The 22133-nt window shown below is 37.5% G+C and overlaps 1 protein-coding gene and 1 long non-coding RNA gene across 3 annotated transcripts; both read left to right on the forward strand.

The window, feature by feature from the left end:
- Positions 1–2319: 2319 nt before the first annotated feature.
- On the forward strand, positions 2320–4706 carry LOC122043120. 2 transcript variants are annotated; one of them, XR_006129447.1, is made up of 3 exons: positions 2320–3011; positions 3795–3873; positions 4320–4706. It is a non-coding gene; the product is annotated as an uncharacterized LOC122043120 (long non-coding RNA). The 2 variants fall into 2 exon arrangements; XR_006129446.1 differs by having other exon boundaries at positions 2320–3873.
- A 9386-nt stretch (positions 4707–14092) lies between these two features.
- Positions 14093–21520, forward strand: LOC122043121 (transport inhibitor response 1-like protein Os05g0150500). The gene is made up of 8 exons (XM_042603594.1): positions 14093–14363; positions 15046–15218; positions 15296–15341; positions 15436–15461; positions 16270–16350; positions 17410–17873; positions 19617–20103; positions 20443–21520. The coding sequence occupies exons 1-8, from the start codon at positions 14222–14224 to the stop codon at positions 21235–21237; spliced, it is 2214 nt and encodes a 737-aa protein (XP_042459528.1). The 5' UTR covers positions 14093–14221; the 3' UTR covers positions 21238–21520.
- The last annotated feature ends 613 nt before the right edge of the window (positions 21521–22133 follow it).

Below are 22133 nucleotides of genomic sequence, written 5' to 3' on the forward strand. Positions count from 1 at the left end.
GCCGATCTACTTGATCGAACCGCAGAGCAACTGGCTCATATCCTGTCTGAGCAGGCGACCGGGCGACCTCCCCGCCCGGCCCGATGCGCATACATGTCCGAAAGCCCCGGAGGCTGAGCGGCCATCCCGTCCGGCCTAGTAAGAGACAAAAGACAGAAGAGGATGAAAAGGGCAGTTAGTGATATCATCCTCGAGACACCCGCCGCAGGCAAGCAGCATGGTCGGCGGGCGGACTGGACAGAGAATCGTACGGTGGAAGTTTCCACTGTCATGTCAGAGATATGCTCGGACGTTTGCGGTATGTCGCCAGACACGCTTTTCTAACATATCCATTTGGAGGTATGTATGGGAAAGCGTGCACACCTCGATGTGTGTGCACGCGCCTTCTCGGGGGCCTATATAAGGACCCCCAGACTTCGACGGAGGTATGCAATCAACTACACTGTAGCTACAGTTCTCCTTATCTTGTTTTCTTCTCGCCTGACTTGAGCATCGGAGGGTCGTCACCGGGAACCCCTTCCCGGCCCGACTTTGTTGCAGGTTCGCCGGAGATCCACCTCATCTCGTCATCTACGCGGAGCCAGCAGAAAGCGCTACGCCCCCAGTTTTCATCAACTCATCGTTCGGACAGGATCAATAGCCTTCACCAAGGTTTTCCAAAGACATTTTAAAACATTTTCAAAACCAATATCCAACCATATTCCTTGGGCTCAATGCACATGACTTGTACATTAGCTTTTCCAATGATTGGAAGACACATAACTATGTGTTTTGATGAACCTAAAACCCAAAAGAATGCACTAAATCAACATCTTGAGTTTTGTTCATCATTCTAACATCTTACTTGTATCCAATGTGTACTAAAAACACATACAAGTCACCTTATAGTTTGTGTGAGATGTAAAATTTTGGTTTTGCCTTAATCTAGGGATCATGCATATCTATCTACGCATTCTTGAAATTATGAACATCCACCAAGGATGTCACTTGTTAGTGAATGTCATTTGTCCTTAGTTTGTTAGGAATTAAAACATGATGCACGATGTGTTATGGCATACATCAAAAAGAAATAATTTTCAAAAGAAAATATTCTATAACTACATGATGTATGTATGACATGACATGGTATTTTTGTATTTTTCATAATTAAGGCATGAATGCAACAATATGATGTCATGGCATATTATGGGCAAACAAAGCATAACAAATTAGCATAAATAAAATACCTAGGTTAACTATCCTAAGTATCCTTAAACCTTAGCTAATCTTAAAGTTTAAACCTAGATTGCCCACTATTTCCCAAGAAAAATGCCAAAATTCAATTTTGACATTTCTTTTGCTTTTCCTAATTTGTGCCAACTTAAATTAAAACATACTCCTCAAGTTTTGGCACAATTTACTCTTCCAAGAGTAACCAATTGAGTTAATGCATAAATTGCCTTTAATTCCCTAAGAACATACCAAAATCCCAACTTGGTAGTTCTTATGATTTTCCCAATTTGTGTCACTTAAAATATCATCCAATTTCTCAAAATGTGACACATTTTACTCTTCCCAAGAGTAAACATTTATCCTTTTCATTTCCAAAGGTTAATAATAACCTTGAAAATGCTCTCCGAGTGTCAACTTCATCAAAGTTGAGTTAACTACCCTTCTAATCGGAGTTAACACTCTCTAACTCATCTAAGGGGTAGAGAAGATGCTCCTAGGAACTCAAAACCTATTGGTGCTCCTTGGATTCTCTAGGTACTCGCTAGGGATAACCTCCCTAGATACCTTCCTAGTACTACAAGAAAACATGACTTCAGAAACAGATTTTTGAAACAGAATTAAAATTTGTTTTAGATTTAAGTAAATTATAGACTGATTTGCTACAAAATTACTAATTCGTTTCACTTTAATAAAATATAATATTTGAAAAGAAATCAGAGACGAAATTTAAAATGAATTTGAAACGAAACTCTAAATAAATATTTATAAACAAAAATAAATATAGATTATAAACAGAATTTGAAACCATATAATTTTGATTAAAAATTTTGTTTAAAATTTAATGAAAATTTTAAGACAGAAATAAAATCGGTTTAAGATTTATATAAATCATAAATGAATTTGATACAAAATTATTAATTTGTTTCACTATAATAAAAATATGAATTAATCGATAAAAAAAATAAAAGTTTTATCAAGATTTCTATTAAAATAAATTGATTAATCCAAATTAATTAATTAATTCATCAAACATAATTTAATTAGTCAATAAAAAAATGATGATATTTTGTTCCCTTAGGTTTTTAATTAAACCTAGATTTTGTTTTTTCTTACCGTTCCTTAACCTCCCTATTCCACGCCGCCTGCTGCCTTAGCTTCCTTATTCCTTGGCGTGAGCCCTCCGCCGCCTGCCTCCTCACCTCCACCTAGATCAATCCGATTAGACGAGGAAGCAATTTCCATCCTCTCCTACCTCCTTCCGACTTCCAAGCTCTCTTCCCGCAGAATCCTAGTCGCTTGTACCCACGCCCCACCCCACCCTAATCCTTTTCCTTGCTTCAAGTCCACCCCTTACCACCGTCGACCTCTTCCCCATCTTCCTCCCGACATCAACCAAGCTACTAGTACAAGCTCATCTCCGATCGAGACCTCTTCCCTTGGTCGTTTGAATTCAAGGTTTTGGGAGAGCTCTCGCACCCCAAAGTTCCCTTTTTTGGCTATTGTTTAGGTTTTTGGGTTGTTGAATGGCGATGGAGGATGCAACAGAGAGTTGCGACAGTTGGGATGTGGTGGATTTGGCTCGCATACATACTCGGCAGAAACTGCAACACTGTGTATAACCAGTTCCTTAGCTACCACCATCTTTACTCCGATGCATGCGCCACATTCACATTGCGTTGTTGCGGTTCCACGAAGTCACCACCTACACCGCAGGTGCCTGTGCTATTGCAGCCTATAGTCACATAAGTTTAGTATATGGAAGATTCCTATGAGTGATTCTTCTATAGAACTTCCTAAAGGTAAAACTGTACTAAATTTTTCAGTCTCCATTTTATCTCACTGCATTAGGAAGCATGCTTGATGGAAATTGTATAACTTTTTTTTGTTATCATTTTTTTGGCTTGTCAGAAATTGGGGCAATGACTTTTTTTGGTTAAGTAAGAATTTCGTTAGACATAAAGTTGATATTTGTTCTTGTTCTTGATCGTGCTAATGGATTACCTATATCTAAGGATTTTGAGCATGTTATCCATTTAGAATTGCTAAAGTCAAATTCTATAACTAATTCATCTTTTTATTGACATATTTTCAATTAGAAAAAATTTCACAAAATTATTGTTCGAAGGATATGGATGCATTATGATACTGTAGGTTTGAAATAATTTTAGTATAGTTTTTTAAGGCTTGGAATAATTGTAGTATGATTATTAAATAAATTTTTTTAAGGGTATGGTGCAATATATAAGTTATAATTTAATAGTCATTCTCAAATCTTAATTTATTTCATATTTTTATTTTATATGATATCCACATTATTGCATAGAGGAGGTCAAGTGGATGAGGATACTTATGCAAGAGCAATATGTAAGTCATAAATTATTTTATTTTATTTTACATTTTGGAATGATATGTTTTTTTTATCAAATGCACTAAATACTATGATTATTTAAGTAGCTACTTTTGATTCTAAAAAATTGATTATTTATGTTTTCTTTTTGCTTTTAGTTGTGACTATTCGATGTTCAAATTTCAATTCAAAAGTCTCTTTTGTATTTAATGTTTTTGCTTATGGGGTTTTTCAGGTTTTACTTGAAATGCAGGTAGCTTCTTTGAACTGATGTTGTTGATAAGATTGAGTAGTTCCTTGAGGTAATTAATAAGGTATTTGATAATATTCAGAATCATCTTTTAATCATTTACTTAGTACTATTTTTTTTATATCTGTTATAGTTTAGTTTACTATTGTCACAAAATTATTTCTAAGTAGTGTTTAGAGTTCATCTGGTATTGTGTTTGTGGATTTTTTTTTTAGCTTGTGTTTTAAATTAATCAATGTACGATAAAAAAACTAGCAAGCCTCTTGTATTGTCTTGTATTCTATTTTGTTATTCACACTAACCTAATGTTCATAGTTTTGTGATCTTTATTATTTTAGAGACAAAATAGTCTTCATGAATAGATTTATTGATTCTTAGCATTGCCACCTAACTATGAACTAATCAGTGGATTAACAATGATGTTAATTATGACTTTTGTATAATCTCAATTTATTTGTATTGAAAATTTGGAATTGTAAGACTTACTGGTTTTATATTTTAATTTGCTAGATTGTCTCAACAAACTTGGTTGGTTTGTTACTTTCTACAAGAGAAACAATTCATCTCATGGAGTTTGAAGACATGCTACTAGTAAGAGGATGGAGGAAGAAATTATTGAATGAATAAATTTGGAGCTCGTTATCACAAAAAGTAGGAAAGGGAGGAAAAACTTATCAAGGAAGGTAGACAAAGAGAAGAAAAACTCAAGAAGATGGTTCGTAAAATGATTCAAAAGGTAGAATATACAAATCAATTTTATCTAGGAGGATTTGGTCCCATGGGCATCATGATCGACAATGTAAAAATTAAATTACTTATGGTGAGATTTAAAAATCTATACAGTTACTTATTGTTTGAGTATTAATTCAATTTTGCTTGGATGATGTAAATTTTTTATTTATCAATGTTAATTGTATGATGCTCTTAGATTTAAAAATTAGTTTTTTAATATTTTTAATTAGAAATAAATTTAAAAAATAAAATTATATATGGATTTATATAATTAAATTTATAAATCGATTAAAATTACATTTGACATGTTATTTAAGATGGATTTAAAACAAAATTTAGAGATGAAATTTATATTTTAAACTAATTTCATTGGTAAATTTAAAACAGATTTATAAACGATTTTCTAATCGGTTTCTAAATTAGAGACGGAATAATTTCGTCTCCTGAATTAGCAACGGGGCTTTCAATAACGGATTTTAGAGACAGAATATTCTGTCTCAAACTTTCTTTAGAAACAAAAAAATGACTTTTAGAGACGAATTTTTTCGTCTCTGAAGCCCTGTTTTTTTGTAATGTAGTGACCTTGTTAGGCTTCTTAGAAGTCTTGGTCACATTTTCTAGGTCAACCCTAGGAATTGCTTCCCTTGTGACCTTTCTAGTGACTTTCTTAGATTTCTTAGAAGTCTTAGTCACGTTTGTTGTAAAAATACTTCTAGGGATAACTTCCCTTGTATTTTTGACTTGACCATTTGACCTAGGGTTGGTTCCATAATTATATGGAACTATATGGTAAGAAGGCACATCCTTTTTGGTTTTAGGTTTGTATCCCAAACCCCTGTGGCTCTTGGATGACCCTTGTTTTCCTAAACCTAGGTTTTGCTCATTTTGCCCTTTTAGGATATTTTCCATCCTTTTTAGGGTATTTTCTAACTTATCAAGTCTTGACCTCAAGACTTGATTTTCTCTCATTAACTCCTTAGTTTTTGGTTTTTCATTTAATCCTTGAGCAATTTTATTTTTAAGCTTGTAACTAAAATCCTTAGAATTCTTGCCTAAATTTTTATCTACCTTCCTAATCCTAGGTGTGGTAGTCTTAGCATGAAAAGCTACATGATTTTCCTTAATGCTATCATGCTTTCTATGTTTATGGTAAATAGCATTAAAATGATAAAAATTAGAACTAGCATGCTTTTTACCATTATTTAAGGGAATATGCTCAATAAATGATACCTTTCGTTTTACCTTGGAGGCTCCCCCTTGATCCATGATTCCTCCTTTAGTTTTGACCGCTTTCTTCCCCTTAGGACATTGGCTCCGGTAATGTCCTTTTTGATTGCAAGAGAAACACACAATGTGCTCCTTGCTCTTCTTTGTTGTGGGGACAGTCTCCTTGGGCTTCACCTTGCCCTTTAGTGCCACTTGGCCCTTATTCTTGGCCAATTTGGGGCACTTACTCTTGTAGTGCCCATGTTCCCTATACTCAAAACATATAATATGATTTTTATTCTTAATTGAAACATTTATACCTTCATGTGTAGGGATGACATCTTCTCCTTTTGTTTCGGAGGTAGAGGCTTCCTCTTGATCCGATAATGATGCTCCTCCAATAGATTTGACTTGACTTGTGGAGGTGAAAGCTTCTTCATCCTCTTCTTCTCTTGACCCAGATGTGGAGACTTCTCCTTCTTCTTAATCCGGTGTCACCGAAAGTTGCTCCCCCTCAATCCTAGAGGTGAAGGCTTCATCATCTTCATCTTGTACATGGAACAAAGAGTATGCTCCCTCTTTGCTCTTTCATTGTACTCCTTTGAAGATGAGGCTTCTTGGACTTCTTCTTTTGAAGTCGAGCATCTCTCAACTTCGGAGTCCTCCTCCTCTTGATCTTGCTCCAATGAGTCTCCCTCTTTGGATTCTTCTTAAATTGGTACAGTGGAGGGGATCTCATGAATCTTTGCCAACTTGCTCCAAAGCTCCTTGGCATCCTTGAATTCTCCAACTTGAGCCTAAATATTGCTTGGCAATAAATTGACCAAAAGCTTGGTTACTTTATCATTTATCTTGCTCCTTTGAACTTGCTCTTGACTCCATTTGCTTTTCTTGAGAGGCTTGCCCTTGGAGTTTGTTGGAGCTTCAAATCCTTCCATGAGAGAAAACCATTGCTCTATCTCCATCATAAGAAAATTTTTGATTCTTGATTTCCAAGAATCGAAACTCGTGGATACATATGGTGGAGGCACCCTTTATCGAATCCAAGTCCGTCTTGGAATTCCATTTGAAGTTGAGCTTCTTGTGATGAAGTCTTCGACTTGTAGAATTGCTCCAACTTCTTCACCCTCTAACTTTTTGCTCCTTCCGGCGATGATTCCAGTGAAGAGCGACCTCACTCTGATACCACTTGTTGGGACCAAATATGTAGCTAGAGGGGGGGGGGGGGGGGGGAATAGCTCGACGCGATCTCGTGCTTGACGTTGCTTGTTTCTTCAAAGATATGCAGCGGAAAATAAAAAAAAACAAAACACACAATGCTAACTCGAGGATTTACTTGGTATCCACCTCACAAGAGGTGACTAATCCAAGGATCCACACACTCACACAACATCCACTAATAAAACACTCCTTTACGATAACTACTGAAGGCGGAGAAGCCCTACAATTTCACACTACACGAAGAAAGAGAAAGGGAACAAAATACAAGCAAAAGCTTACAAGTTTGCACAAGAAAACCCTAACCCTAGATTTCTTCTTCTTGCCTCTTGACTTGGACGTGCACCAGCACAAGCCTCCAAGAACCTTCAAGATCTGGCGTGAGAGCTGTGGAGAAGTTGCTGTGGAATCGCTGTGAAGATCGGAGCTGAGCAGTGCAAGCGTTTTCAAAGTTCTACCGACGAAATCACACACCAACATCTTTATCCAGCGCCAACGGTCGGATCCCAATCGATTGGATTGCTCCCAATCGATTGGGGAGGCTTTGGATCGATCGGTCGATCGATCCAGAGTGCCTCTGTGCTCCTGGAAATCACCTGGATCGATCGACCAATCAATCCAGGGCTTATCGAGTGAAAGCCACACCTCTTAATCGATCAACCGATCTATTGGAGGCTCCCAATCAATCGGCCGATCGATTGGGAAGCTTTCTGTTCGCGTGATGCTTCTCCCCAATCGATCCACTAATCGATTGGGAGAAGACTTGTCGCGGGGACTCACCCAATCGATCAGCTGATCGATCCGGCACCTTCTTTTTGCCCAAAAACAAGTCCAAAGTCCCCTAAACCAACATCCGGTCAATCATGACCTGTTGGTTTATCGTGCCTTGCATCTGGTCACCATTGACCTACTAGGACTCGCTCACCAAGTGTCCGGTCAATCCTTTTGCCCCACTTGAACTTTTCATCCTCGTGCCAAGTATTCGGTCAATCCCTTTGACCTACTTGGGCTTTCCACCATCTGTCTGGTCAACCTTGACCCATCTGGATTTCGTCGTGCCAAATATTCAGTCAACCCTTTGACCTACTTGGACTTCCTTTCTGCCTAGCTTCACTCACTAGGACTTCCCTTTTGCCTGACTTCACTCACCAGGACTTTCAACTGCCTAGCTTCACTCACTAGGTCTTTCACCTGGCTTCACTCACCAGGATTTCCAACTGCCTAGCTTCACTCACTAGGTCTTTCACCTGACTTCACTGACCAGGATTTCCATCTGCCTAGCTTCACTCACTAGGTCTTTCACCTGGCTTCACTCGCTAGGACTTCCCATTGCCTAACTTCCCAGTTAGGACTTTCACTTGGCTTCACTCACCAGGATTTTCCTTCTGGCTAACTTCCCAGTTAGGACTTTCACATGGCTTCACTCACCAGGATTTTCCAGTCAAGTGTCCAGTTAGCCTTGACCTACTTGACTCTCCTTCACATTCTCCCCACATGAACAATTGCACCTGCAATCTTCTTGCGTTGTCTATATGTATTGTCAAACATCGAAACTCAAACATCAAGACTCGAGCTTGACTCAATTCAAGCTCAGTCAACCAGGTCAACCTTGACCTAGGGATATTGCACCAACAGGCGTCGGTCCAACCTAAGGATTCAGCAAAATCCAAAAGTCAACATCGAACAGTCTAGAGAATATCAGATTAAATTTTGCTATTATATATTATTTTACCTAGTGTGCTAACTTTGTGATGAAATAAGATGGTTGGAGTTAGGGCATTTTAGGTGCTCGGATGTTCGGGCGCCCAGAAAGGATCTAGGTACATGGAATGAACTAAATCATAACTTTTATTAAAAGAATGGATGAAACAGCCATGAGGATCCACGAGTTCCACACAGGAACTTAAGAATTATTTTATGACTTATTTTAAGTTTAATGAAGCATATAGTAAAAATTTTGATATCCTAAAGTAGTGGTCAAAGAAGCCTCAAAGTTTTCTCGTCCTCTCCATGATTGCCAAATTTTTTTTAACTTGTTCAGTGTCAACTGTGTTGGTGCAGCGGAGACCGGCAAGAGGGGGTGAATTGCTGAAAACAAAAGCAAACTATACCCTCCTCGGATTTCAACTCAGAATTTAAATCAGCAATAAAATAACATCAACTAAATTAATGAAACAGAAAAAAAATAGGAACAGAAAAGACTCAGCGATTTAACCTGGTTACAACTAAGGAGGTTGTTAATCCAGGACAGTAGAAAAGAGCGCAGTAAGAAAAATCTCCTTCTCTGAATGCGGAGAAGCCTTTTACACTTTTGAAGCTCACTAGTTGCTTAGGAATTGCTTACAGATTGATTGCTTGAGTTGTTATTGAATTCCTAGCTCCAAGGGACTTTATATAGGCCCTGGAAATCTTATCCGAGAGTCCAAGATGCCTCCAATAGAGTTCAAGGCGCCTCCAACTCGATCTGCGGATAAAACTTTATCCGTAGCATAAACGGTCGAATTTGACCTGTTGAAGGCGCCTTCAACAAGGTTGAAGGCGCCTTCGTGATGGAGGCGCCTCCAAGCCTGCTGGAGGCGCCTCCAAGCTGGCAGCCTACTTTTCAGCCTAGTTTCTTCAGCTTCCGACGCTCCGTTCTTTTGGGTGATTGCGGCCAATCGGAATAGGGCTCACCCGAACCCAATTCCCGGCCTTCTCCTCGAGCAGCCTTCCGTCCCGGCTTAACGTCCCTCGAACGCCGCGCACGCTCTTCACGCCCACCGAAGTACTCTTCCGTAGCTCTCTCGTCCTTCGGACGCACCGAGCCCGTCGGCTCCCTTCCCGTGCCGTCCTTCTCGCTAGCTGCGTCTTCCGCTCGACTTCCTGTGTTCCTAAGCTCCTGTACACTCAGACACATGGATCAAACACAGCAAGACCTAACCAACTTGGTTGATCACATCAAAACTACCACGGGGTCCAACAATCTCTCCCTTTTTGATGTGCATCAACCCAAGTTCAAGTTAGGGTTAAAATAGACATAAAGAGTAATTTTAAAGAAGAAATTACTAAACTAACAAGTTAAGCATAATTTCTACAATTAGTAAAATTACAATACTTAAGATAAAAAAAATTTTTAAATTTTATTCTAACTCCCCCTAAACTTGTACTTTTCTCTAAACCGTACTTTTCTCTCCCCCTTTGATCACAGCAAAAATGGGGTCTTAAGAATTTTCAAGTAAGATTGAAGTTTTTTGAAAATTTTCTATGTTAAAAATGATTTTTTTTTAAAAAAAAAATTGCTAATTTAAAATAAATTTTCCAAAAAAAAGTTTCTAAGAGAAAAAAAATCCTAAGTAAATGTTCCCAAAAAAATTTCTAAGTCAAATGAATGAACTTTTAGAATTTTCCAGAAGAAAATTTCTAACCAAAAAATTAAGTTAGAATTTTTTTTAAAAAAATTTCTAAGGAATTTTTGTTTATACTTTCAAAGCATTATTTAATTCTTGTTTAATGCTTTTTCAGAAAGTTAATTAAACATTTTCTTTCAATATTTTAGCTTCCAGGTCGTGGCGAGGCACTAGGCCTTCTTGGTTATTGGAGCAATAACCACTTCCTTAGACAAAGCTTCCATAAAGAATTTCAATGTTTAATTTTCTCACTGTAAGCTTTTTAATTTTTGAAAAATTAATTAAGCATAGATTTTGGAACCCAATAGAGGGTCCTTCCTACAGGATTTTTCAAAAATCTAGGGGGTACATATTTTCTTGGTATTTTCCTAAGTTGACCTTGATGCCTCCTTATATACCAATTTAATTTACCATAAATTCTTAATTTTGAATTTGGAAATTGATTTAAGCATGCATCATTTTTCAATTTTTCAATTTCTAATTTTAAATTTTCATTTTCTGATTTCAAATTTTCATTTTCTTTTTTTAATTTATCTAATTCTCTAGAAAGAGCTTTAATAAATCTAAAAGATTGATTCGGGGTTAGATTGCGTACCTTACTTACCTGATCTGGTGACGCTCCCCCTTCACTACAGCTTTCTTCTGACGTTCCTCCCCCTTCGTCGATGCTCATCTCTGAGCTGGACGTTTCTTCTAGCTGATGGTTGGCCATCAGTGCTAGTCCCGAGAATTCTTCGACTTCCGATTCGGAGGATGACGAATCATCCCACGTGGCCTTTAGGTTCTTGTGTTTGGAGGGTTCTGGCTTCTTGTACTTTACCCTTTCTTTCTCCTTTCTCTTTAGCTTTGGGCAGTCATCTTTGATGTGCCCCTCTTCGTTGCAGTTGTAGTAACGAACTGTCCTCTTCTTTCGATGATGCCTCTGCGATTTAAATTTGTTAGTACTAAAAAACTTATTGAAGCGTCTTACCAGTAGTGCCGCTTCGGATTCGTCGACTGAGGCTTCGGAGTTAGAACTGTTCATCTTTGCCTTTAAGGCAATGTTCTGACTTGTCTTCTCTGCTCCGTTGGGTTCTGAAACTCGAGATTCGTGAAGTTCAAAAGTAGAAAATAATTGTTCTAAAGTACTTACCTCGAGGTCCTTAGAGATATAATACGCATCTACTAAGGAGGCCCACTCTGGAGTTCTCGGGAAGGCATTGAGCGCGTATCGGATGGAATCCCGATTGGTTACCTCTTCTCCAAGGTTCGTTAGTTGCGTTATCAGCTCCTTGATTCTCGCTTGGAGTTGCGCTACCTTCTCGCCTTGGTTCATCCGGAGGTTCGTTAACTGGTTCCGGAGGATATCGCGCTTCGCTAGCTTCGCTTCGGAAGTACCTTCGTGTAGCTCCAGGAATTTTTCCCAGAGATCTTTCGCTGAGTCGTAGCTTCCGATCCGATTTACTTCTTGTGGTGGCAGCACACTGAGCAGGTGGAATTCTGCCTTTCTGTTGGCGACGAAATCGGCTTGCTCCTTCTTGCTCCATGTGTTTTCTTCTTTGTCTTTCGGCGCTGCAAAACCATATTTCATTGTAATAAGAATATCAAAATCCGTTTTAAAAAATACCTCCATTTTGCGCTTCCATGTGGCGAAGTCTCCGTCGAACTTCGGGGGATGGATGTTTGCTCCGACCATCGTCTTGATCGTAGTGCTTCAGTTGGCGGTTAGTCCTTCTGAGGCGATTAGGCTCTGATACCACTTGTTGGTGCAGCGGAGACCGACAAGAGGGGGGTGAATTGCTGAAAATAAAAAACAAACTATACCCTCCTCGGATTTCAACTCAGAATTTAAATTAGCAATAAAATAACAACAACTAAATTAATGAAACAGAAAAAGAAATAGGAACAGAAAAGACTCAGGGATTTAACCTGGTTACAACCAAGGAGGTTGTTAATCCAGGACAGTAGAAAAGAGCGCAGTAAGAAAAATCTCCTTCTCTGAAGGCGGAGAAGCCTTTTACACTTTTGAAGCTCACTAGTTGCTTAGGAATTGCTTACAGATTGATTGCTTGAGTTGTTATGGAATTCCTAGCTCCAGGGGCCTTTATATAGGCCCTGGAAATCTTATCCCGAGAGTCCAAGACGCCTCCAATAGAGTTCAAGGCGCCTCCAACTCGATCTGCGGATAAAACTTTATCCGTAGCATAAACGGTCGAATTTGACCTGTTGAAGGCGCCTTCATGATGGAGGCGCCTCCAAGCCTGCTGGAGGCGCCTCCAAGCTGGCAGCCTACTTTTCAACCTGGTTTCTTCAGCTTCCGACGCTCCGTTCTTTTGGGTGATTGCGGCCAATCGGAATAGGGCTCACCCGAACCCAATTCTCGGCCTTCTCCTCGAGCAGCCTTCCGTCCCGGCTTAACGTCCCTCGAACGCCGCGCACGCTCTTCACGCCCACCGGAGTACTCTTCCGCAGCTCTCTCGTCCTTCGGACGCACCGAGCCCGTCGGCTCCCTTCCCGTGCCGTCCTTCTCGCTAGATGCGTCTTCCGCTCGACTTCCTGTGCTCCTAAGCTCCTGCACACTCAGACACAGGGATCAAACACAGCAGGACCTAACCAACTTGGTTGATCACATCAAAACTACCACGGGGTCCAACAAACTGTTACTGTGGAGCATACGTTCAGTGTTGGCGGCAACATATTAGATAAACGGTGATGGAATTTGTCCCCGACTCATTGGAAGACCAAATATTATTCAACGATTAAACCAGAGTCAAGAAAAGAATTCAAGAAATATAACTTTAAATGACGAAGTTGAAGATTTTGATACCGAATGAACGAATATAATAAGAACAGGAAATGAAAATGAGTAATAACATCACTTCCTAATATAAAAGGGTAAACATGTAAAAGAATTGCATGGACTTTGATTCTCCTATACATGAAAAGGGGATATGTAAGCAACTTAAATAAGTGCAAACACTTTTTTTAAAATAAATTTTAAAATTTTTAATTGAATAATTTGGAAATGTAGCGAACCGTGATTTGAATTGTGAACTAGTAGTTTTGAACCGTGAACTGTAATCGTCTTGAGCGGTTAATGTTAAGGGTCGACATGTCAGGAATTGTCGAACTGATCATTCCAAACCATCAATTCCGAATCATAGTTAGGTCTAGGTATAAATACTATTTCAGATTATCCTATGCCCCTATCTAGGAAAGTTGTTGGTCTAAGAATGAGTAAACCCTTATGATTTATCTCTTTTAAAATGTGTGAGGTCGTTCTAAAGAGGTCGCTAAGATGAGGATTCCAACTTTTGTCCAGTGTATTGTTTAAATTTATTTAATAAAGTAACTGAGTTAAAATCGAATCTTAAATAAATCAAGTTGTCATATTGTTTTATTTTTAATTTTTAATTTTTAATTTTTAATTTGAACTTCATTTATTTAAATTCTATTGAATTTAATTTAAAATTTTCTGATTATTTAAAATTTTTATATTTTTAATCTTATTTAGTAGACTAATAAATTTAATATTATATATATTATTTATTTACAAATTTATAAGAACTTTATTAATAAATTATTTTATTATTATTATTATTATTATTATTATTATTATTATTATTAGTTGTCATCGGCAAGCCTTCGGCTCGATATAATCTCTTTTTATAAATAATAATAAGTGTTTATTAAATTTAATGAGTTTTTTAAATATCTTTATTTAATTAATCTTTAAATATTTAACAAATATAAATAATGTCCTATAAATCCAAACATGAATCATTAATTAGGTCACGCCGCAAGCCATATTGGTCTAGTTACTCGCAGGCGCGTGCTCCCCTCTTCGTTCGTTTGCCTCTAATTTAGTAGCAGAGGTTGGCGAAGAAGGGAATGGGGAAGGCGGCGAAGGGATCGCGGAAGGGGAAGAAGGCATGGAGGCCCGACATCACCACCAACCACATCGACGATTACTTCGACGAGTCCATCAGGGACGCCTTCACCGGCAAGGCTTCCGAGACGAAATCCACTGACAGTAAGTGCCCTCTACTTCTTCCTTTTTTTTGTTAGGCTAAATCCTGCTCCGTACTCATGCTTTTGTTTCTCCCGTTTTACGCTGTGAATGACGGCGCTGGCCTTGGAATTGACGATTCCTTGATCGATCAATAATGAATTTTTCTATGAAGAACTTAAGAACGCGGACTGTAATGTAGCTGTAGGACATTATAATCACTTAGAAGAGAAAAAAAGCGTGGTTCTGTTATGCAGATCACTTGCAGAATTGTGCTATTTGAGGATCTGAATGCTCTTACTTTTGATTTAAATAGGTGGACACCATAGGATAGTTAGTTTGTTTTTTTTTGGGTAATGAGAAATTGTCTAATGCTACCTAGACCAGAGTGATTGACTCACAGTGTTGTAACTGCACAGAGAAATAAAAACCCATGATCGTTTCTCACTTGTCAAACTCAAGTATTTGACATTTTACTGGTGATGGTTGTTTTCACCTATACCGTTGGCATTACTAAACAGGGTTTACACATTACGTATCGTTGACATCTTTTTTTTTTGTGAAGATCCAATCACATAGATGATGATTTAGCATTATTGTGTTTAACTAAACTAATATCATTTGTTTGGATAGTAGTTCTTTAAGTAACTTTAGTAGGTAGAATACCATGTTATCGTGGTCTATTGACTGTTATTGACTGATGCAGAAACTCTTGTGAAAAGAAAGATTGAGAAACACGTGGAAAAAGTTCTCCATCATGAGAGCTCGCTTCAGAAAAATCCTTTTGTCCAAGCTGTTCCATCGTCTTCTTCAAAAAAATCGAAGCGGAAAAAGAAACAAGTGATGACACAAATAATACAGACCGGCAAATCTTCACAGGTGTGCAATGCCTCTTAAGTGCTCTTTTTTATATAAAAGTTTATGATATGCATCTCTTATACTGTTTATGTCCTCAGGTAGATGATATAACTTCCACTTTAATTGACATATGGAATAATGAAGGTTCTCTTGACTTCTCTACTTCCCATTTGGTCTATTGTATCGCTAAGTTCTAAAAGTTGAATTCAACATCATAAGTTATCTCTAAATCTTGCAGGTGAAGCAATTGATAGGCCTAAAAAGGTGAGTTTTTCTTTATTTGGCAATCAATTTTTGGTAACAAGTCATTGGTACCCATGTGAAAGTGTCTGATAATTATTTGTTTCCGAAATTCATAGTCTTGTAATGAATCCCAAAAAATTGTTGGTAAATTTAAGGGACTTGAATTTTCTATTTGTCTATTTGATTTTGTCTTTGGTCCAGTACAAGACATGATAACGTATCACCACTACTATCTTGATCATTTCATTAGTTGAACCATTAATATCTGAAATGAGCATTTGCTCCCCCACTGTGATTGTAAATTGTGATGCAAAGCGGTATTGTGTTGTTGATATTGTTTAGTAGGACAAGTATTAATGCCACTAAATTTTATATGATCAATCTTTTTTTGCATAATACTATCCTAAATGGGCCTATGGAAAATGCTGAATAGCTGCTATAGCATTTACCAGCTAAGATAGAAAGCCCATTTAAGATATTGTATAAAGAGCCAAATTAATCTTTTTGATTATTCCAAACTGTTATGTGAATTAAATAAAATATTTTGAATGAGAGAAGATAAAATCCTTAAAACCACTTGAGCTAATCAATTTTCGTAATGTACCATAAGCATATGATTAATAGTTTTTTGCTTTCATTGACAAGATGGATTATTTATTTATTTATGATGTTGTTGGATCATGTTGTGCCATTTTTTCTTAACATCGGATTAGGGCTTTTCCTTTTTATTGTTTGTTCCTTCCTTAATAAGCATAGAATTTTCTCATTTCTCAACCACTTGATTTTAACTTATCCTTTTAATAACTTCTTCCCATTTTTGTTCTCGCAGAAACAGAAGGCTTCCATCATTCTAGCTATTGAAGTGGAGCCACCAGGCTGTTCATTTAATCCTTCATTTGAGGCTCATCAAGTAAATATTCAAATCTCTATGCACTATTGGTTTGGTGTTATTCTCATTCTTCCTATTGAATCCATGATTTAAAATCTCGACCGTGCTGAGATTTTGACCTGGACAAGAATGATACAGTTTCGGTACCGTATCATACCGATATAGTTTTGGTATTTTTTAAATATAAATTATATTAAATAAAAATTTTATCTAAATATTTTTTAAAAATATAAATTATATATATATATATATATATATATATATATATGGGATAATTTCATTTGGCTTGAATTATTCATATCTAAATTATGCTAATCATAGATAGAAGTTGATTAAAATGATTAAACTAAGATTTTTAATTAAACCTAAGTTAAAACCTCTCCCATTCCTTGTTCTATTGTTTCATGCCACTAAGTGTTGCTGTCGGCCTCCAGGCCAGCGCGATGTGTCTGAAGGCATCGTTGGGTTCGCGCAATGCCTCTGGAAGCATCGTCGGGCTCACACGATGCCTCTGGATGTGTCGTCGGGCCCGCACGATGCTTCAAATGCATTGCTGGTCTGCGCAACACCTCTTGGCCCAACAATGTGCCCACGGGGCCTCAAGGCGCGCTTCCACTGGAGGCGTGCCTTTGTCGGTTCGTGAGCGGAACGAAATGTTTCTTTGTGAAACGGAACGAGAATTGAAACCATGTTAGAATCTCACTTTTGTGTTCTGTCCTACTGTTTATATAGGATTCATTGGCTCTAGCTGTTGCCAGTGAGATGCATAAAATTTACAAAAAAGAATTTGACCCTGTTTTAGGTGATGCAATTTCAGATGAAGATGTGAGAATCACAAATTTCTCTTAATTGTTCTTATTATAGAAAAATGGTTTTTTCGATTTGTAGCAAAAAAAAGCTGCTTCTTTGACGAGCCATTGTGCAATTTTGGTTGCTCTATCATAGATGAATTACTTAATCATAAATCAGTAATTGAAGGCATTTGATAATACTAGTGTTGCTACATCAAACCAAAATAGCTGGAAATTTATATAGCCCTTTTATATACTGATCAAAAACATTCAACCTTTATAATTGTAGGACAGAGCCTTCTCTTGGGCGGCCACCTTACTCGACGAGGTGTGGGAGCACATTTTCTCTTTCCTCCCGACCGACGCTGACCGCCATGCTGTGTCCCTGGTTTGCCGCTCTTGGTATCAGATAGAACGGATGTCGAGGCGGAAGATCATCGTGCGGAACTGCTATGCGGTGGCACCAGCCGCAGTGGTGCGGCGATTCCCGGAGGTCAGGGCGGCAACCATCAAGGGGAAGCCATGTTTTGCAGATTTATTGCGCTCCAATTGGGGCGGCAAGGCGGGGAAATGGATCCAATGGATGGCCGAGGGATGGCCGCTTTTAGAGGAGCTTCGCCTCAAGCGAATGGTGGTCTCTGATGATTGCCTCGAGCTTATTGCCCAGTCCTTTAAGAATTTTAGGGTTCTGTCTCTAGTCTTCTGCGAAGGGTTCAGCACTGTCGGGCTGGCTGCCATTGCAGCCAACTGCAGGTCAGAGTCTCTATTTTCTTTTTTGCATGTCTACTTCTCTTAATTTTCACTTTTACTTTCAATTCTGGCCTTAGAGTTATAATTTGGTATTCTAATTCTAGAAAGATCATTTGGTGCTGCACCAAATTTCACCCTTCTTACTTTCAGTTTCCAATTTGAAATTTTTAGTTCTATCTACTTTTTAACTGACCATTAATTGACATTTAATGATGGATATTCAGATCCATTAGCCTGATTACCTGAAACGAATCAACTCCACATTGGTACCATGAGTTGCTTTGTACCGGGATATTTTCCCCTGGAGTTGAAGGGAAAACCATTTTTTCTCCCCTGTCAAATTTTGGTTTAATTTGGTCCTTTATAGACATCTTTTTTACTCTTTAAATTTAAGTATCTTTTTGTTGGTTTGTATTTTTGACTCAGATGGATAGGTAGTGTCACTTGTGTGGTAATTTGGTTGTTTTATCCACCAAAGCTTAGTTAGTTGCTTGTTTTGTGCTATAATAATGACCTCTTAGCTACTTATTGTTTACATATCCTCAGTTGTGCTTAATTATGAGATTAGAGGTTTTTATGTTTTATGGATTTTCTTTCATGAAGAACATGTTACTACCGCTATTATTATTATAATTCTTTCAATCAACAGTAGAACTATCTTATAATCCCAGCTTAATCTTACGTAACTTGTATACTTATGAGACAGTTTTTTGTTGTCAACTTCGTAGCTTTTCATTGTTGAAACATGGTAAAATCAAAGGCAGGAATACAGGTGCTCTATGTAGTTAAATTAAATTAAACAACAGGGGAATTCATGTTAATCTCACACTTTAAGAAAAATACCATTATTATAAAAAATAATTATGCTTAGCTGACCCCACCTGGTGGGATAAGACTTGGTTGTTGTATAAAAGATAATTATGCTTTTTGGCAGTGTTTTCAATTGTAATGATTCAGATATTGATGATAATTATAGAGATGCCATGAACAGGGAGTTAAACCAGCATTTGTTAGAATACTGGATCCCCTAACTTCTTGCTTCATCAAGTCTGGACAATAACATTGCCAATGATTTGATTGCTTTGATGAGCTCTTTTAAGAAGAAAGTGCATGTGGAGATGATTTATGAAAACTAGAAAAACTCCAATGAAATAAAAGATTGTCAGAACCAATTGCTGGGAAGACTGTTATGAGGTGACTTTCTTGACTAGGTGTTGCTGAAGTGCACCATGATTTGAAACCCATTAATCTTAAGAATAGTAATATATGAGACAAAAATTAGAGGTGCTCGAATTTTACTGTGTATCAGAATATATATTTAACATCTACTGACAAAAACCAGCATCTTCATTATTGCCTTAATTGTAAACTGTCCATTGAGCTGCTCTGGAAGTTGGCAGAGACACTCCATCTTTAGTATTGTGGGCAAATTTACTGAAAGTGAACATGATTCTCAATCAGTGACCATTTAGCTGCCTTCTCAATGTTAAAAGTGTTTGTCAAAGTATTACCAGCCTAGCTGATTTAACTGGCAAGTGAGAAGAATTTTCTTAAGCTTAATTAGATATTTGATTTTATGCTAAAAGATTACGTCCACATGTGACCATTATCTTGAACATTTTGATAGTCAATTCTCTTAACATTGTTCAACAAATATAAACTCGATAGGTTTTACTCCTACTTTTACTAACTAGTATCCTTTTGCTGCTTTGATTTATTATGATGATTTTTTCCCCTCCATGACAGGAATCTGAAGGTACTTGATCTGCATCAATATAAAGCGAAGGAGAATTGTATAAATTGGATATCTCATTTTCCAGAATCCTTTACTTCCCTGGTTACTCTCAACATTGCATGTCTGGATTGTGAGATGAATGTATCTTTTCTTGAGCGCCTCATTAGCAGATGTCCCTATCTCAAGACCCTCAGACTCAATCATGCCACTCCTCTAGAAAAACTTGTTAGCCTTCTACACAGGGCTCCACAGCTAGTAGACCTTGGAATTGGCACTCTCATAGGAGAAGGTTATCCAGGACTTTTCTCCAAGCTTGAATCTGCTTTTGCTCACTTAAAACATCTGAAGAATCTATTTTGGAAAGCTGGACCATTTTACTTGCCTGCAATATATCCAATTTGTGAAGGTCTTACAACACTGCATCTCTTTGACTCTAGCATACAAGCACCAGAGCTCTCAAAAGTAGTTAGCCAGTGTAAAAATCTTCAACAACTATGGGTACATCTTCATGACCTCGTCCAATTAATATCATTTTCTTCATTTTAAGCAATTGCATCTTTTGATATGCTATCCAGCTATTCCAGTGATAGGGTCTCACTTTTACACATGCATAGTTTTTTTATTCCTTATTGATAGTTTGTCTTTTCTCTGTGCACATCTTTTCGTACAATTCACTTTTGGAAGTCTTAAATTTTTATTGTTGGTTTTATTTTTTGATGAATTTTATTAGTAGAATTGTCATTACTCACAAAAAGTTGATATGATTGTTTTATTTCCCTGATACTATGTCGTGCTTCTGCTTGTGTGTACATATTAACAAGGGACATACTTTGTCAGGTTAGGGACTTAATTGAGGATGATGGGCTTATTGCTGTGGCATCATCCTGCAAACTCCTCCGAAAATTGCAAATAGTTCCTTCTGATCCACCTCACTGTCCTCTCACAGAAATTGGCCTTATTGCTGTGTCTTCTGGTTGTGTAATGCTTGAGTCTGTTCTCTATTTTTGCCGGCAGATGACTAATTCTGCCCTCCTTACTATTGCTAATAATCGCCCCAATCTCACATGCTTCCGGCTCTGCATCGTCAAGCCTTACACCCCTGATTATATTACTCAAGAACCTCTAGATGCTGGCTTTGGGGCTATTGTTGAATCCTGCAAGGACCTCCGACGTCTCTCCATGTCTGGTCTTCTTACTGATTGTGTGTTCAAAACTATTGGGGCCTCAGCAAATCGTCTTGAGCGGCTCTCAGTTGGTTTTGCTGGTGATGGGGATGCAGGTCTTCATTACATTCTATCTGGTTGTAGGAAATTACGCATGCTGGAAATTAGGAAATGCCCGTTTGGGATCAAGGCATTATTGGACAATGCAGATAAACTGAAGACAATGCGATGCCTTTGGATGTCATCATGCTCTGTGACACTGGGGGAATGCAGATTATTAGCTAAGAAGATGCCACGGCTTAGCGTGGAGGTTATTGATGAGAATGGAGGGGCGTTGCAGTCACGGCGTGATCTTTCACGGCGTGATCTTTTACGGCGTGATATTTTACCTGCCAAAAAACTCTATATTTACAATAGTATTACTGGCCCAAGAATTGATGCACCACCGTCTGTCTTGACCGTTTGGTGAAATCAGGTATTACGGAAGTGATATTATCTTTATCCTGTTTATCAATCCTAATTGGCTTTCCAGAAGTTAACTCTTTGTTCAAATGATGGGAAAGCAGTCAGTCTATAGTATCAAGTGCTGCATGATTATGGGGTTAGATTTCAATCACCGTAAGTTATCCAGAATTCTCTACTTGTGATCGTCATTTATCAATGAGTTGTGGGACTATATGACTTATGACATTTACTTAACATATTGAGCATTTCACAGCTATTGGTTTAATATATTTTAGATTGCTGAGCTATTACTTTTTATTAACTTATTGATGTTCTTGGCATAAATTTTCCTATTAGACTGGAAGGTGAAAACCCAAGGGTCTTACATGAATTTTTACATAATGAATTTGTGAGTACCAAGTTCTTACCAAATGACTGCCTAGTCTAAATGCTTTGTGCAATATGTAAATGATTGATTGCTCCCTCAATAGAGGGACAAGCCTCAGTATTTGAAATTAACAATTTCGTAAAGAGAATAAGAAACATATTAGAAGTCAAGTTTGAGATTTCTTCTCAAGTATTTTCAAATATTAAATTTAATAGCTATCTTTTCTCTAGAAAATAATAATGATAAAAGAGTGCATTTTTTAATTAGTAAAATATAATAATTTTGCATTTTGTTTTGTATCTTTTTTCATAATGGATAATTACTGTGAGCGATTAAAATTTAATTAAATTGAAATAATCTGTCAAAATGATTTAATTTTAGAAATTCGTTTCGGTATTTTTTAAAAAAATATTGATTAATTTTGTTGTTATAAAATTCAAAGTTTAGTTAAATTGGTTAATTTAAATTGGTTAATGTAACAGTCAAGTAGAGCAGTTGAGGAATGGATTTTAATCTATATTTTTTATAAATTT

Source organism: Zingiber officinale, chromosome 2A, assembly GCF_018446385.1.
Source record: "Zingiber officinale cultivar Zhangliang chromosome 2A, Zo_v1.1, whole genome shotgun sequence".
Lineage (NCBI taxonomy): Eukaryota > Viridiplantae > Streptophyta > Magnoliopsida > Zingiberales > Zingiberaceae > Zingiber > Zingiber officinale.

Bases quoted from the DNA above. Each gene is read 5' to 3' on its own strand.
- LOC122043121 (XM_042603594.1), top strand. From the start codon at position 14,222: ATGGGGAAGGCGGCGAAGGGATCGCGGAAGGGGAAGAAGGCATGGAGG. The intron at 14,364-15,045 runs GTAAGTGCCCTC...TGACTGATGCAG, and splicing joins CGAGACGAAATCCACTGACA to AAACTCTTGTGAAAAGAAAG. The intron at 15,219-15,295 runs GTGTGCAATGCC...TTATGTCCTCAG, and splicing joins AGACCGGCAAATCTTCACAG to GTAGATGATATAACTTCCAC.